Source organism: Trichomycterus rosablanca, chromosome 2 (assembly GCF_030014385.1).
Source record: "Trichomycterus rosablanca isolate fTriRos1 chromosome 2, fTriRos1.hap1, whole genome shotgun sequence".
NCBI classification, from domain to species: domain Eukaryota; kingdom Metazoa; phylum Chordata; class Actinopteri; order Siluriformes; family Trichomycteridae; genus Trichomycterus; species Trichomycterus rosablanca.
In genome coordinates, this window is record NC_085989.1 from 39390409 (window position 1) to 39404017 (window position 13609).

The window sequence follows — 13609 nt, forward strand, 5'->3', positions numbered from 1 at the left end:
ACGATATGGTACTTTTTGTATCGTTTTAAAAATTATACCGGTATTATCGTGAACGATACGATGTAGCACACCCCTAATCAGTATGTGGAAGTCTTGCAACTTCCTGCAATTAAATTAGAAAAGACAGAGGTTCTAACTGCTGCTAGTGAGACACAAACCAAGGACATACAGGCTTATCTAGAATGTATGAATCTGGAGGCCAAACAATGTGTGAAGAATCTTGGCGTCATTTTTGATAATGAGCTCAGTTTTAAATATCACATTAATAATATCTGTAAAACGTATTTCCAACTCTGGAATATCTTAAAGGTTCAGGACATTCTAACCCCTGCTGATAGTGAGAAACTTCTGCATGTCTTCGTCACATGTAGACTCTGTCTGCCCCACCCAAGAGTTCTACTAGATACCTGCAACGAATACAGAATGTGGATGCTAAAGTCCTGACCTGTACAAGAAAGTGGGATCACATTACACTAGCACTTTAATCACTCCATTGGCTACCTGTGTCTTTGAGAATTAATTTTAGGAACCTTTTATTGGTTTTTAAAGGTCTCCATGGCCCTGCTCCTCCATATCTTAGTGAACAACTTGTTAGATATGATCCAACCACGGCTCTTAAAACATCTAACAGTAATGTGTTTTCTGCAACAAGTCCGGGGTTTGAGTCCTAGCAGTTTTCCTCCAACAGGGAGATTGTCTTCCTCCAATATAGATTATATGTGAGCACATGGGGTCTCACAAAGATATTTTGGGGATGGGATAAAATCCCCCATCATAGCTCAAATACAAGTTATCCATAGTAGTCTCACAATGATAGATTGAGAACACAGACATGTGTGTTGCATGGCGAGAATTAAGCAACCTCTTGGGGGGTTACTGCATTTCACCCAGTGATTCCAGGGAAGCCTCTGACATTAAAGATATGTTTGGAGAAGAATATTGTACCTACTGTCTTTGGGGCAGTTTTTCTGCTAGTAAAACTTGTGTATTGCAAAAAATTGACAAAATAATAATGAAAGACTATTTACTGGCTGACTGCGTGATCCAACATACAAAGAAGTGTGTTCTATTCATTCAGTTCCAAAAAAACATTGCAAACTGTACATACAGCTCACCACATTAGGCCTGTGTTGCTTCACATAACTTATCCTTGATGCTCCAGGGCAAAAACTAAATACACAAAGTGTAAAACTAGACCTGTACTTTTCAGGTCTGAACTAAACCCTGTTTAACAATAGGTCAAACAGATCGGCACTTACTTGCAGGCTCTGAGTTCAGAGGCTGAACAAACTCTGGCTTTGACACCTCAAACCAATGCAGAAGCTCTGCTAAAAAGCTCAGTATGTTCACCTGCACAACAGAAGACAGAAAACATTAGAAAAAATATGTATCATCAAACATAAATATATTCAAATTTAAGAACTGCTTTATTAGATATAGAGTTGCAAGGGGTACAATCTAGAAATCCACCCTTAATGTGGCATAAGTCCATTGTAAGGCACTACACGTTTACCCATTCAGTCATTTGTTTTGACAATAGGGGAATTTAGACTATCCAGTTAATCATCTGTAAGTTTAAAGCCAGGTTCTCAGAACCCTGGTAATGTGTCAGATCTGCACTTGCCAATCTACACCACCGTGCCAAAGAAGAACACAAGTCGTCTTACCTGGAGTTCTGGTGGGCTGTAGGTCATATCCTCCAACACCAGGTGGCAGCAGTTCTTCAAACAGCTATCACAGAACTCTCGAATGAGTTGTAAATTATAAAGACTGTCAGCCAGAGACATCGAATCCTTCAAACAAATATCTAAGATAGAGACAGAGAGGAAGAAAGAGCACAGTGAGAAACAAAGTGGGTATATAAAGGGGGTGGGTACACTTTACAGTACACAGCAACATGTTTAGGGTTTAAGCTAGTTTGAACTTTGAACTGAGCCTGACAGTGTTGGCAAAAAGATTGCTTCATATTAGATACTGATATGATTGTAATAACTGGTGTTGGCACCATGACCTAAATTTTATATTTGCAAATGCAAAGGCACAGTTACATTATATTTGACTACCAGCAAGAAGGTCCTGGGTTCGATCCCCAGGTGGGGTGGTCTGGGTCCTTTCTGTGTGGAGTTTGCATGTTTTCCCTCGTGTCTGCTCCGGTTTCCTCCCACAGTCCAAAGACATGCAAGTGAGGTGAATTGGAGATACTAAATTGTCCATGACTGTTTGATATAACCTTGTGAACTGAAGAACCTTGTGTAATGAGTAACTACCATTCCTGTCATGAATGTAAAGCATAAAACATGACATTAAAATCCTAATAAACAAACAAACAAACAAACAAAAATATTTGACTATTAAAAAAAGAATGAAAAGATAAAATAACATTTGAGACGTGCAAAATCGAATGACTTAGTAACACCCCATTTGAAAGATATTACAGCTTGCAAGAACTTTTCAGACGATTAGGCGTCCTTGTTAATCCTTGAATTGTTAGCCACTCTTCCATGCAGAACGCTTCTAGTGATAGTGATCTAGTGATATACAGTATTTGGGTTGACTTGCATGCACATCATGTGTAGGATCTACAAACAGATTTTAAATGACATTTAAGTCAGGCGAATGTGAGGTCTTTTCCAAAACTTTCCCCTTTGCATTTCATAGCGGAGTCTATTCTTTGCTTACCTGTGCTATACCTGTACAAAGGTAAATGTTTACAGTAATTTATTCTGGCCAAATAATTTTTACTTTCAGTCCATAGCACTTGTTTCCAAAATGCTCAGGCATTTCTCATACATACTGTTTCTCTACATACTTTTTTAGCCTCCTTTCACCCTGTTCTTCAATGGTCAGGACCCCCACAGAGCAGGTATTATTTGGGTGGTGGATCATTCTCAGCACTGCAGTGAAACTGACATGGTGGTGATGTGTTAGTGTGTGTTGTGCTGGTATGAGTGGATCAGACACAGCTATGCTGATGGAGTTTTTAAACACCTCACTGTCACTGCTGGACTGAGAATAGTCCACCAACCAAAAATATCCAGCCAACAGCAACCCGTGGGCAGCATCATGTGACCACTGATGAAGGTGTAGAAGATGACCAACTCAAACAGCAGCGATAGATGAACGATCGTCTCTGACTTTACATCTACAAGGTGGACCAACTAGGTAGGAGTGTCTAATAGAGTGGACATTGAATGGATATATATATATATATATATATATACAGTATTTATAAATAATTACCATAGAAATGTAATACTTAGAATGATTAAACATTATGTATTACTAATAGTTTTGCATGTTACTGTCATAATAACATTGCTCATTTTGCTTTGCATTTGGCAAGATTGATGATGAGTCATGATGTACCTTCTAAACGCAGAAGACCAGGGCAGTAGTAGTGTATAACAGCAGCAATGGCACAGCCATTGGCCAGATCCTTCACGTCACTGACCACAGGAAAACAGGGCTTGAGCTTCGAGAGCAGCTTATCCTTCCTGTACCGGAGCTGCACAACACACAAAAAGTCATTTCTGGGAATCTGCTTCCTCATGTGTGTTTTGGTTTAGTTAATGTATCATTCAAACACAAACAAAACAGACACGCCCATCACATAATTACACCCATAAAACAGAAATAAACTGCAGGGTGAGATAACAAGGATGCTGACATTTTTTAACAGACAGTAGGAATGCATACACAACACTGAAGCCAAGCACGGTGAAAATGAGGACGGCCGATTTGGGAAACAGCAAGGACATTGTTGCAGAAAGTGGGACAGCGGGGACTCAGGAGAGACGATTCAGATTCTGACAGTTTTAGCTCTGAAAAGAGGAAGCTGTTTGAATAGTTAACGACCTGTTATTAAATCAGATCCTTTCTAACATTACTAATATTATATTTAATCTTGCTCCCAAAGCCACTTAATAGCAATATAAACATGTCTAATTCATGCATTTTTATGCATTTATAGCTTAGATAGTTACAAACAGCTTATTCTTTAAAGCAGTGATTCTCAGACTGTGGTAAAAGTAAGCAAAGCACACTTGGGTAGTATGTCAGATAATCTGCTGCATGCACTGCAACTGAAATCTTTGTTTACAAATTAAGAATTAGGAAGCACCATTTAAATTAGTATTTAGTGTCAAATAAAACAACAACTGCACAAAGTTTATCCTCCTTTAATTTTTCATCAGTCCTTCATAATGATACCAATGCAATGGCAAAAAATCCATCCATTTTCCAACTAAAATAATTCAAACCTCACAGTAGAAAACACTGTGTAATGACGAATGCTTTTTACTGCTGTTCTACTTGTTTTTTAGATTTTATTTTATCTCCACTAATTTCCACCCATTAGCAAATTCACCAGTACCACACAACATACCAATCACAGAAACAGATATGTGAAGGCTTTTTGTCCTGCTACTTATTCAATAAATAAAGAGCAGCTCAACAAGCTACGGTTTTCCCCTTTTCCAATCTAGTCATATCCAATTACCCTGTTGTACCTTTTCTCCAATGATGCAGACCCCTATCCTGACCAGGAGGGTGCCCGAGACTGGTCATCACATAGCGCTTTTCCACCAAAAGAACTCAGGTTCTTGAACCGGTTCTGTTCAGGTCTCTTCGAACCTTGGTGTTTTGTAGAGAAACGACCCGCGGTTTCCACCAGTTTTTGGAAATCAAGTTTGCATCATCAACGGTGGGCGTTACACAACGAAAGTAAAGAGTAGTAACATGACGGTGGAGCGTGCAAATTACATGCAAGCATTTGTGCTGTTGTTACAGATGTTCATTTTTATGCAAAAAGCATCGCTCATCTATTGGTGATAAGAAGACGTAGACGTGTTTGTCGCAGTTGTTGTTTTCTTTAGTTCATTGACGTGAGAAGCGTTTTGCGCTTCGCTCTCACTGCGACCCTCGGCGCAAATAGCCGATTTGCTCAGCGCTCGGCTTGAGTGATAAAACAGCACTAAAGTTCCACGACATGAACATCCATTTGTGTGAAATAACCATCAAATCCACTCTTAAAGCTCCACATGTATCTGTGTTTAGCCGTATTAACTTCACGTGTGTGCTGTTTATGCAGCTCAGGGTTCTGAATCCACATCTCGGGAGAGTTGAAAAAGCTTAACGTGAAAAATAAAGCATAACGTGGCTTCATGTACTAAAAGTACGACACAGAAACACTCAATTTCTCTGTTATTACAGGTTATAAGAGCTCTGTACTGCCCAAATTTATCGTCCATTGTTTTAGTACAACAAGCCATGTTACGCTTTATTTTTCACGTTAAGCGTTGTTCGTAATGTCCGGGTCACTTTTACCACGTTATATCACACAGTTCATCTCTTTGAAAATATCAGCGAATATCAGAGGCAAACTGGCTCCAAATGTAATCAGATGACCTTTTAAAAAATGGAACCTCTTTTCAACTTCTGTTCAAAATCAAGTTTGCAAATTAGAACGGAGCCGCGCCGGTGGAAAGGGGGTAACGGAGAGCACTATCACGTATGGAGAGTTGGGCACTGATCTCCATTATTCACCATCTCTATGCAGGCACCTTTGAATCCCTTCAACAATGCCACCCGAGGTCTCTCCAGCTCAACAAATATTGATAAATGCACCAACTACCTTTTATATACTATTAATATACACATAAGCTAAGAGAAACTCCACACACCCGTTTGAGACACATTTTCTATTAAAAAGAATTCCAGTAAAGAAGCAAACGTTAGGAACCACACACCTCTATTAAGCAACTATGTTTAAGTTAAGGAAAAAATAGCCTAAATCTTTTTCTTTATAATAAACCATTAAAAAACGTTTTAGTTTTAATGCCCTGGCTAGTGATCTCTGCCAAGCCTTACTTGTTTCTGGCTGTAATGCTGAATAATATTTAGCTTCAGAGAAAAGAACAGACTTCTAATATTACAATATTTAGGAGCAAAGAGAGGTCAGCGATGATGGAAACATGGAGGAGGAAGGACGTTGTGGTGGGATGGAAGACAAATAGAGAGTGAAAGAGACTTACAGGAACAAGTTTCCAGTACCAACGGGTGGGACACTGTTAGAGACAAGTGAGGGGGCACAGAAAGGAAACAGAAGAGGCAGAGGTGGGACAGCAAGAAAAGAGGTATTAAATCCACTGACGGAACAGAGGGAAGAAGCAGCACTGCACACACAGGAGATAATATTGCTGTTAAGAAAGAGAATCTGTGTTTGTCTTACCGAGGCTTCAACAGGCTGGGGTTCTGTGTTCTGCTGTGTCTGGTAATTTTCTGTGTTTTCCTTTAACTTCTGATTTAACTACAGTAAAAAGAACCCAAAGTTAATTAACACTTAAACATCATGCACCAATTTACAAGGTAACTGTATTCAAATCAAATCAAAGTTTATTTGTCACATACACTGATCAGCCATAACATTAAAACCACCTCCTTGTTTCTACACTGTCCATTTTATCAGCTCCACTTACCATATAGAAGTACTTTGTAGTTCTACAATTACTGACTGTAGTCCATCTGTTTCTCTGCATCTTTTTTTAGCCTGCTTTCACCCTGTTCTTCAATGACCAGGACCCCCACAGGACCACCACAGAGCAGGTATTATTTAGGTGGTGGATGATTCTCAGCACTGCAGTAACACTGACATGGTGTGTTAGTGTGTGTTGTGCTGGTATAAGTGGATAAGACACAGCAGCGCTCCTGGAGTTTTTAAATACCGTGTCCACTCACTGTCCACTCTATTAGACACTCCTACCTAGTTGGTCCACCTTGTAGACGTAAAGTCACAGACGATCGCTCATCTATTGCTGCTGTTTAAGTTGGTCATCTTCTAGACCTTCATCAGTGGTCATGGGACGCTGCCCACGGGGCGCTGTTGGCTGTTTATTTTTGGTTGGTGGACTATTCTCAGTCTAGCAGTGACAGTGAGGTGTCTAAAAACTCCATCAGCACTGCTGTGTCTTATCCATTCATACCAGCACAACACACACTAACACACCACCACCATGTCAGTGTCACTGCAGTGCTGAGAATGATCCACCACCCAAATAATACCTGCTCTGTGGTGGTCCTGTGGGGGTCCTGACCATTGAAGAATAGCATGAAAGGGGGCTAACAAAGCATGCAGAGAAACAGATGGACTACAGTCAGTAATTGTAGAACTACAAAGTGCTTCTATATGGTAAGTGGAGCTGATAAAATGGACAATGTGTGTAGAAACAAGGAGGTGGTTTTAATGTTATGGCTGATCGGTGTATATTTTTTACATGTAAAATGAAAAACTTTTAAAATTAAATCCGCTTCCCAAACCGTAACAGAGAAAATATTGTCCATTACTAGAATGACTGGGGTCCTTTGCTATCTTACTGGCCCTTGTACCTGCATTCATTACCTATTTTATCAGGTACATTTATAGATAGGGTTGGTGATGGCAATTAAATGGGCAAATGGTGTGTTAATGAAAGAAGTCCACAGAAAAATGGCCAGATTGGTTTGAGCTGAGAGGAAGGATATAGTTACTTAAATAACATTTATTTACAACTGCAGTGATCAAAAAATGAGGTACAGAAGGGTGAAAAGTGCATAGAGCAACAAATGGCCTAATTATTTATTGTATGTCCATAAAGTTCATCTGGATGGTAAGTGTAACTTATAAATAATACATTCATCTATGTGTTAGTGCTCAGTGAGTATCTATACTGCAATATAGCCAAAGTTAAAAGGCCTAAAAACAAGACATACTGGCTAATATTTTACAACAGGCATTATACTCTATTTACTTTAGTTAAACAGCAGAACTGTTAGTCAGTGTTTATTTTGCAAGTAGAAACAAATAACCCCAAATGCTAAGCAACATCGTCGATCCCGGCCGTGATTGCGCAGATGCCTGGGTGTGATTCTAGATGACTACATCAGGTGTTACTACAGCAGCCCACATGGACACACCACTGTCCACAGTACACTCAACTCTATAGAAGCAAGAAGTAAAACAGGTAGTAGTTGAGTGATGAATTAAACACTGAATAACAGTAACGACCTGAATTCTTCACTGTGGGATGTGTAATCAGGTTTGTGCAAGACAGGTGTGTTTAAAAAGATGCATGATTCGCACTCTCAAAGCTCATTTCTCAATACGATGAGTAAAACTGCAGGTTTGTTCTGTTTGAGCTGTTCACAAGTAAAGAAGGTAATCCAAACTTGCACAACACTGCTTTTTTGAGCTGGGACAAAATACAGTGAGATCAAAATTTGTGCACAAAACTAGGTTCTGTCCTGTCTCCTACTGTTGGTGTACATGATGACAAGTAAGATTGTGTCTATACATCCAGTCCAGTATAAACAAGCATATTATATATCTATCAGATCAGATCTATCAGATACTTATTCGTCCGTCCATCTGTCCATCCATCCATCCATCCATCAATCCATCCATTTATCTATCAATCCATCCATCCATCCGTCTATCTATCTATCTATCAATCTATCTATCTGTCAATCTATCTATCTGTCAATCTATCTATCCATCCATCTATCTATCCATCCGTCTATCTATCAATCTGTCCATCCATCCATCCATCCATCCATCCATCCATCCATCCATCCATCCATCCATCAATCTATCTATCTATCCATCCATCTATCTATCCATCCGTCTATCTATCAATCCATCTATCTATCTGTCAATCTATCAATCTATCCATCCATCCATCCATATATCCATCCATCTATCCATCTATCTATCAATCTATCTATCAATCTATCTATCCATCCATCTATCCGTCAATCTATCTATCCATCCATCCATCCATCCATCCATCCATCCATCCATCTATCTATCTATCAATCTATCTATCAATCTATCCATCCATCCATCTATCCATCCATCTATCCGTCAATCTATCTATCAATCTAGCTATCCATCCATCTATCCATCCATCCATCCATCCATCTATATATCTATCCATTTATCTATCAATCCATCCATCCATCCATCCATCCATCCATCCATCCATCCGTCTATCTATCTATCTATCTATCTATCTATCTATCTATCTATCTATCTATCTATCTATCTATCTATCTATTTATCTATCTATCCATCCATCTATCTATCCATCCGTCTATCTATCAATCTGTCCATCCATCCATCCATCCATCCATCCATCTATCTATCTATCCATCCATCTATCCATCCATCTATCTATCAATCTATCTGTCAATCTATCCATCTATCCATCCATCCATCCATCCATCCATCCATATATCCATCCATTTATCTATCTATCCATCCATCCATCCATCCGTCTATCTATCTATCTATCAATCTATCTGTCAATCAATCAATCAATCTATCAATCTATCAATCTATCTATCTATCCATCCATCTATCTATCTATCTATCAATCTATCTGTCAATCAATCTATCAATCTATCAATCTATCTATCTATCTATCTATCTATCTATCTATCTATCAATCTATCTGTCAATCAATCTATCAATCTATCAATCTATCTATCTATCTATCTATCTATCTATCTATCTATCTATCTATCTATCTATCTATCCATCCATCTATCTATCAATCTATCTGTCAATGCATCCATCCATCCATCCATCCATCTATCTATCAATCTATCTATCCATCCATCTATCTATCAATCTAGCTATCCATCCATCCATCTATCCATCCATCCATCCATCCATCCATCCATCCATCCATCAAAATATATATATACATCCATCCATCCATCTATCCATATATCCATCCATCCATCCATCCATATATCTATCTATCCATCCATCCACACATGTATATATATATAAATGTTTTGTTTATATAAAAAAAAGATTTTCGCTTGCAGCACTTTTAAAAAGTGACATTTGATATATATACATACATACATCAGATTGGTTAAAACTGGAGTCGGCTGATTTGCAGCCAAAATGTGTGATTGGTTGATATTTTTGTAAATAGGTCGATCTTGAGAGCCTCTCCTTCCATACACAGAAATAATAAGTCTTTTCTCATTTTACACAGCCATAAATGCAGAGACCCTGAGATGGACTGGCATCCTGTCTGGGGTGTGTTACTGCACTGTTTCAGACCTGCCCTAAACTTACATTTACATTTGTGGCATTTAGCAAACACTTTTATCCAAACTGACAATTATGACTGAATACAGTTTGAGCAATTAATGGTTAAGGGCCTTTCTCTGGTGCCTAACAGTGGCAACTTGGCAGTGGTGGGTCTTGACCTCACAACCTTCGGATTACTAGACTAGCACCTTAACCGCTGTGTTACCACTGCGCTTGACCAGTATAAAGTGGGTGTTACAGAATACGTTTCGTTTATGGCATTTGCAGACACTTTTATCCTAAGAGTCTTACATTATATTATTGTGGCTGAATTAGAATGCAAGCAATTGAGGCTTGCTCAAGGGCCCAACAGTGGCAACTTGCTGGTGGTGTGGCTTGAACCATTGACACCCCTTCTAGTTATGAAGTTTAGGTGTTTTAGCAATTTGCTAACTGACGCAAAAATCCAAAATCCAAAAAAAAAAAAAACTTAATCACGCTTCCAACATTGTGGTAAAGGTTCAGGGAGGGCTTTTCCTGTTCCAGGATGTAACTAAGACTAAAACTAAACCCCTGAACAGCTGTAAGATTTCATAAGGCCAAGTTGTGGTCCAGCTTGTAGTCAAGTTTCCACTTACCATCGGTCTTAGAGTGTGTATGGTGTAAACCTGTATATTCTGTAAAACATAATATAAAATAAAAAACTCACCGTGTGAACCCAGTGAAGAAGTGTTCTTTCCCAGTCGTCCTCTCCCCCGAGACTCTCTGCTACCCCACTCGTCCTCACTGTCTCCATGGCTCCCACTGCCATTAATGCGTCCATCACTGCCAAGTGGGCGCTCTGCACCAGGAAGGAAAAGGAGAGAGTCTGTCAGAATGTGGACGATACACAGCCACCATTATGGCCCATCAAGTCATTATGCATTAAGCAGTAGAGTAGCATTTAGATGGCATGGCCACGACTACAACAGGAAGTGTGAAGAAATGGCAGGAATCAGGAAAAAAAACATACTGCCATCAGGTTTCTCAAGGGCAAGGAAGTGTAATTTAGTAAATCTGGGTTATCTGGATGAAACAAAGTAATGAGAAAAGCAATGCTAAGCCATTTAAAATGGATTCTAGGGATGTTAATGATTACCAGCAAAGTAGGCATTTTTTTAATTTCCTATTAATTTTCATCAACTATATAGTGCTGGGCGGTATGATTGTACATTCAATATACCGGCTTTGATTCCTTATGCCCTATGAAGGGTTGCTGTTTTTTTTTTTTCTTCAAAATTTTAAATACCGCCATACCATAGCATAGTTAATACAACAGCTGTAGGCTTCAGCAGGCAGAATATAGTATTGTATATAAACATAAAATGCTTTTGTCTGAGCCTATTAAAACAGCATGTGAACATTAGCAGCTCAGTCAGGGAGAGCTGCTGATAAGAGGGTTACAGCATTAACCCTCTTTGATCACCTAGTTCAATAAAAAGTACTTACTTCTAGGCTCTCCCATCTCTTCTGCACATGTCGTAACACACAGAAACAATTTCAATGTTTTGCCTCATCAAGCATTGTTTTGACCAACCACAGCATTGACGCAAAGACAAGCAAAAGGTCACTGATGTCTATAAGGAGCAGCATTCTATTCATCAAAACATACTGTCAAGCAGAGGCACTGCAAGGATTTCTGGGCCAGGTAGTGGTTGTTGCAGTTACATAATTTTATTTTATTACAACCTTTATTTTCACTATCAGGGGCACTCATGGAGCTATCAGCCTATTGGCGGTCTGCATACAGACATGACTGGCTATATCTAAGATGGGGGGATGGAGAAACCAGACCCAGCTGGCCAAAATAAAGTAACAGTAAAAAATGAAATAAACTGTTCATCAATATTTCTAATAAGCTACATAAAGTTACACGCACTTAAGTATGTACATTTATTGATTATTTTTAAGATACAGCTAGTATACAGATAAATAAACAACCTCTGGTCAGTGGGGTTTCTGTGAATGTGGGGGGTTCAATTGCTAAACAGGGTAAATAGGGTCAGTAATTGTATACCCACAAAGTTCATCTGTATAAGAACGTAGCTTCTAAAATAATCAATGAATGAATCTACCCGACATGTTCTCTGATGCAAATAAGCCAAGGCGTATGACCAGAAAAATACTAAGATGATGGTCGAGCATGGAGGTGGGTCACTGATGAGGGGAAATTCTTACTGCTGCAGGATTTGTCAATCCTGACCATGTGACTGGCATCATGGATTCACAGAAATTCCTAAGCATTTTGAGATCGAATGTTTTGCCTTCTGGGGTGAAATTGAACCTCGGTGATAAAAACCTCGGACCTTCCAGCAAGACAATAATCCCAAGCTTGGTTAAGGAATAAATCCTGGAATATCCTGGAGTGGCCTTCTCAGTCTTCAGACCTCAATGAGCTGGAAGCTTCTGCTCAAGAATGAGTGAAGATTTCACATGATTAAGCCAGTTTTTAAAAGCCTGTAAGTGGCCGTAGAGTGATGAAGATAAAACTCTCCTCAGTGTAATCTCTAAGATAACCGATAACCAGTGCATACCTAGCGTGTTAGCTTCATTTGACATGGCCAGAGGACTGGTATAACTGGTCCTACATGATCTCATGCGGTGTGTTTAGGCAGTGTTCACACCATCACTAGGACAGAGGTTCTTTTAATGTGTGAACGTCTGAGTGATCTCACATCTTTATTGTGTTGAGCCTCTCCTGTTTTTATAGAGTGAATAGAGGGCGTTTCCAGGTGTCCATTCCAGAAAGAGGAGCAGTAGGAGTAACAATAACACCTTTTCCTAATAAGGCATTGTAATTTAGTCAGTACACTATGCATTAAATAAAAAAGTTGAACATTGAATTTTTCCGTTTCTGACTTGATATTGAGTTCAAAGAAAGTTATAGTCGGTGTCTGATACTGACCTCTTACTGTAGCTGAGTAAAAAGGTGTAAGTATCAATTAGAGGCCTCTAAGACGATTCCAAGGGCCCACCAAATTGTATAGTAAACTGAATTATTTAAATATTTCTGTTTTTAGAATTAATTAGATTTGATTGGTTTGTTTTGTCTATTAGCTCTCCAATTTGAACATTCTAAATATACTTTATGGGATTGTTTGTATTACAATATCAGCAATATTTTGTAAGGGTCGAATAATTGCGACATGGCAGTATTACCAAAATATACTACATCATTTATTTTCCTTGTTTATTTACTGCATCATTTAACTGATAAAGACTCGATATAAAGCAAAGTCTAGCTCTGAAGACAAGTGTACAGTGAGTATGTGTTGGGAGGAAGTGCGGTATGTCCAAATGGATTGGCTGGGGTATTCCTGCCTTGCAGTCAGTGTTTATCCTTGGAACTGGACCTTCTGCAACACTGACTGGGATAAACTGATTAATAAAAATGAAATAATAATTTGAAACACAAGTATTTACATTACAGCTAATCAACCACAGTAAAAGCAGCCACAGTTATCATTTATGGAATGTACACACTATCTG

At 38.9% G+C, this 13609-nt stretch overlaps 1 protein-coding gene across 4 annotated transcripts in view; it reads right to left on the bottom strand.

The window, feature by feature from the left end:
- The window catches only part of camsap3 (calmodulin regulated spectrin-associated protein family, member 3), a 70676-nt gene that overhangs the window by 16022 nt on the left and 41045 nt on the right, over positions 1-13609 (bottom strand). For all 4 annotated transcript variants that reach the window (XM_063015336.1, XM_063015326.1, XM_063015353.1 and 1 more), the window contains exons 3-7: positions 10791-10922; positions 6230-6307; positions 3367-3505; positions 1668-1807; positions 1260-1350 (exon numbers count right to left, since the gene is read on the bottom strand). In XM_063015336.1, coding sequence (XP_062871406.1) covers positions 1260-1350; positions 1668-1807; positions 3367-3505; positions 6230-6307; positions 10791-10922 — 580 coding nt within the window. The remainder of the gene's footprint in view (positions 1-1259; positions 1351-1667; positions 1808-3366; positions 3506-6229; positions 6308-10790; positions 10923-13609) is intronic.